The sequence below is a fragment of the Priapulus caudatus genome, unplaced genomic scaffold, assembly GCF_000485595.1.
Source record: "Priapulus caudatus unplaced genomic scaffold, Priapulus_caudatus-5.0.1 Scaffold725, whole genome shotgun sequence".
NCBI classification, from domain to species: Eukaryota; Metazoa; Priapulida; class Priapulimorpha; order Priapulimorphida; family Priapulidae; genus Priapulus; species Priapulus caudatus.
This window is the reverse complement of record NW_014577786.1, coordinates 203,990-208,593: the sequence shown is the minus strand read 5'-3', so window position 1 is coordinate 208,593 and position 4,604 is coordinate 203,990. Positions and strand designations below refer to the sequence as shown.

The following is a 4,604-nucleotide window of genomic DNA, read 5'->3' as shown; positions in this document are numbered from 1 at the left end:
GAGAGAGAGAGGGAGAGAGGGAAAGAGATAAAGAGAGAAAGAGAGAAAGCGCGCGTGAGAGAGAGGGAGGGAAAGTGAGAGAGAGAGAGGGAGAGAGAGAGAGAGAGGGAGAGGGAGAGAGAGGGCGTAAGAGATAGGGAGTCCGCCGTGGATCCACGGTCACCTTTCATTTCTTTAGTTCCTCTTGATTCATAAAACAAAGGATCAGTAGCCTCCTGTGAGGATTGAACTCACGACCCCTGGTTTACAAGACCAGTGCTCTAGCCACTGAGCTAAGGAGGCTGCTATATGAGATATAACATCTACATAAATTGATCCACACAGCCTCCCGGGATTAATTCTCATGAATAATGCATGTGCTGCTAATAATAGTAATAATAATAAGGTTTTATCTTCGTCTGCAACACTGTCACGCACGAGGATACGTTGTGGCGGTGTGTGTTTATCAATCCCTCGATACGACATATCCTAGGCAGAGCGGTGATCCATCCAGATGATCCGTTACTGCGAAATATCTACGGCAGGTGCACTCCCGATTTTACCGTCTTCTAAATCTCGTGATAAATTGAATAACAATATTTACGGTAAAACCTTGTTTGTTTTTTTATCAAAAACGAATGATGAAGATAGCTTCGTTAGATATGTCTGGTATGGCTGTACACTAACACGCTCAACCGTCATCCTGCCTTTGCTGAGGAAACACTTCCTGTGAATCATACCCACCGCCATGGAGAGAGAGAAGCTAGCTTTCCTATGTGTATAATCTGCTGAATTTTAAAGGGAAATCGTGGCAGCCAAGTAAGAACATTACGACCATGCACACACCGATCCTATATGCGTTCCATCCGCACATTGTATGCATATGTATGTATAGTATGTGTAGTCACTGTAGTGTAGTATATGTAGGATATATAGTGTAGTATGTGTAGGATATATAGTGTAGTATGTGTAGGATATATAGTGTAGTATGTGTATTATGACTCATCAAAACAAAAACAACACGTAACTATATATATTATAATAACACAAGATATTCGCGCGGCTGTAGCATCCATCCATCATAGCATTACCAGCGTTCCTGTACTGCTACCCGACATAAGGATGCCCGTAGCTGTAGAAATATGTTTCCTAAAATACTGCGTACAGATGCACATGGCCGGTGTGTAATTCAGGCTGGTTGCGACGCCGAAAAGGATCGAATACGTGACGTATAGTTGGGGCAGTCGCGTGACGAACGAAGATGAGAAGAGAGCTACGGCTCCAAGCACACTGCCCGTAATTGCAACAGGCCGGCTACCGTATCGTCCAATCAGCACTCCGGTTAAGGGTCCGCATGCCATCACAAGCCCATAGGCGGCAGCACCTACCCATGCTGTGAAATGGAATCATAGATATCGATTTAGCTACACGTGTTGATCGCTTGACAGTGATTTTAAAAATAACGCATCTTTCTATACACACATTGTGCATGATTATGTTCTCATGTGGTCGGTGACCCCATGCCTCACTGTAAGGAAATAGCAGGCAGCCTTTTGAACGAGCCACAAAGCACTTCCAAATAAGATTTCTCGAAGGAAACTAAAGTATGTCAGAGCATCGTTTCTAGTAATGTGCGTTGCTGTGGTATGAGATATTACTGTAGTTTGTAGAAAAAACAATGGGAACGTGTTTAATTTCACACAAATGGTACAGCTTCCACAGCGTAAATGTTATGATCTATTAATGGAAAACTTACCTATTTCAGCATTTGTTGCATCCGGAAATTCTTTTGCGAGTTCAATGTAAAGTATTCCGAACACATGATGCACACCAACTACCACAATATTAATGATCCAAGCCCCAAAGCAGACGAACCATGACCAGCGACTATCTATAATAGGGTCATCGATAATCGAACTGTCGTCGATTTCATTTGTATTAGTTTTTGATGGCGTTTGATTCGTTTGTATAGTGGCTGCAAAATCTCCCGATTCCGAAATACTACGCGCCAAGTTTCGTCTCTGCGGTCTGCTTGAATTGAATGTTTCGGATTCAGACACGGTCCGCCGCTTCCGACTGGGTCGTATCGAATTCATTGCTTCCTCTGGCGGGTTTCCTTTGTGCACGGTAGATAGTATTACCTTTATAAGTACATTGTCATAGCCAGTATATTCCACATGTGCATGTTAATAACTATTGTAGAATATTTGCGTTACTTTGCTGTTCCCGTGGTTAAATCAATTGTTAGAAAGAACAATAGGACTATTATATATTAGAATTAATAACTGATTCGCTGTTAGAGCGACGCCTGATTCATTCTATTTCAGCATTAAGCCGGCGATAGATAGATAAAAGTTATTCACCATCATTAGATAAGAATATTTATATTCTTATTCACATATATTATTAACACATATGTATACTTATATATAAATAAATAAAGAAAAAAAATATATATATAGGTATGTATGATAATGATTTTATAGTTTTTAATAATAATTTATATCACAATAACTCACATTATTAGGCACAGAACGTTGTCTATATAATATAATTACAGAAAGCAAGATAGATTGGTTAAAAATCGTAACATACAAAGTGTTTATTCGCTTATATTTATATGTGCAAATACACAATGTTCTAAAATCAATGCACATGTTAATCCTTGATATACACACCACTAAAATCAGCAAGTATTTTCGTAGCCTCAATGCCGTAACTGTAGTATCTTATATTCAGATATATATTCAAGTAATCAAAAGTACAGGTAAAATTTGATAAATAGCTGAACACGCACACCAGATAAAATAATGATTGAATTTGATTTTCTTAAACATATTATGGGAGAAGACCGACAGATATTTAGCGAAAATGTTTTTGTGTGTGAAATAAAAACCATTTTCCCTGTTTCGGTCTGTGGGGCCAAGCCTGCTGGCAAAGAAACGTTGAATTGTTACCGCCCAATGTTATTTACTATGACCAAGTATCTAAAATTTAATCGCATTAAGTACAGCAATGGTGAACTCGCTCGTTGTCGCGTGACCGCCAAGATCCTTCGTGCGAACTTTCTTAGCCTTGATCACATCAAAGACAGCCGAGCGGATGGCGTCCGCGTACGAATTAAGCTTCATGTAACTCAACAGCTTGCTGCTGGCTAGAAGAATAGCGGTAGGGTTGGCGACGTTACGTCCGACGGCGTGTGCGAACGGGTGCCGAGCGCCTGGCTCGAAAATGCCGTACTCCGGACTGTAGTTCTCCCCCGGAACGATGCCAGCGCCGCCTACGAGTCCCGCAGCCAGGTTATCGACGATGTTCCCGTATAGATTCGGCATCACCATCACGTCGAATTGATACGGATCGGACACGAGCTGCATGCAGCAATTATCGATGATCATCGATTCGAATTTAATCGACGGGTACAACGGCGCGACGTTAGCGCACGATTCCAAGAACAAGCCGTCGCCGAGTTTCATGATGTTTGCCTTGTGCACGGCCGTGACCTTTGACCTGCCGTTCTTCACTGCGTAATCGAACGCAAACTTGGCGATGCGCTCCGAGTTTGCGCGCGTGATGATCTTTAGGCACTCTACGACCCCCGGCACGCTCTCATGCTCCAACGCCGAGTACTCCCCTTCAAGCTGCTCACGGATGACGACAAAATCGAGAGCTTCGTGTCTCGTGGCGACACCTGGTATGCTCTGAACGTGAACGACGTTTGCGAAGAGATTCAGCGCGCGTCGGAACTTCATGTTGATCGTCTGCAGCTCCCCGCCGACGCCGTGTGGCGTGCTGATGATGCCTTTCAAGCAGACGCCATTACGCTGGATCGAGGAGACTACCTCGGCGACGGTGGCGCTCTCTTTACTGTGCAGCTCGCTGATGAAGACTTGCTCGAACTGAATTGGCACGCCGATGTTTTTGAAGACGGTTTTTACCGACGTCATGAGCTCGGGGCCGACGCCATCTCCCGGGATCATCGTTACTGTGCTCACACCGCCTGCCGACCGACGCGAGCCGACGTCCTGCTGCGCCGATAGGGGCGCTAGTAGGCATCTAGTCAGAGGTGGCGCTCTCTGCAGCGACCTGTGCAGACGAAACATCGAGAAAATCGAAAGACGTCCTGCTGCTGTTAACGCCATGTTTTCTGGTTCAGTAGATCTGTCCGTCTGCGTGGTAGCGTCGCAACATGTCGGCCATAGCAACGCGGTAACCTGGCAACGACAACAGCGCGTATCGTAACAAAGCAATCATGGGGAAACGTAACAAATGACGCAATTAGCATAAATTAACAAAACGTAGCGAACATCAAACATAACAAAACATAGCAAATATAATAGCATATAACAAACACTAAACATAACAGACATAACAAACATAACAAAACATAGTATACGTAACAAAGTTCGCAATCTTGACAAAGAACAGCGTCGAAGTTAAATGTAACATACAACAAATTTATTTACCAACGGGTAACATTAAAATTTCAACATATAGAGAGTTCTATATGGAATTATATAGACACCGCTAGAGATAATTAAACAAATATCATATGAGGTCCTTCTGTGAACAAAATGGAGGGAGTGAGAGAGAAAGGAAGAGAGGGAAAGAGAGCGAGAGAGAGAGAG

The 4,604-nt window shown here is 43.3% G+C and overlaps 1 protein-coding gene and 1 non-coding gene across 2 annotated transcripts; both read right to left on the bottom strand.

The window, feature by feature from the left end:
- Positions 1–209: 209 nt before the first annotated feature.
- Positions 210–282, bottom strand: Trnat-ugu. The gene has a single exon. It is a non-coding gene; the product is annotated as a tRNA-Thr (tRNA).
- A 2,684-nt stretch (positions 283–2,966) lies between these two features.
- Positions 2,967–4,118, bottom strand: LOC106813093 (isocitrate dehydrogenase [NAD] subunit beta, mitochondrial-like). Its single transcript, XM_014817148.1, has one exon. It carries the CDS (start codon positions 4,116–4,118, stop codon positions 2,967–2,969), a length of 1,152 nt encoding a protein of 383 aa, XP_014672634.1.
- Positions 4,119–4,604: the final 486 nt, after the last annotated feature.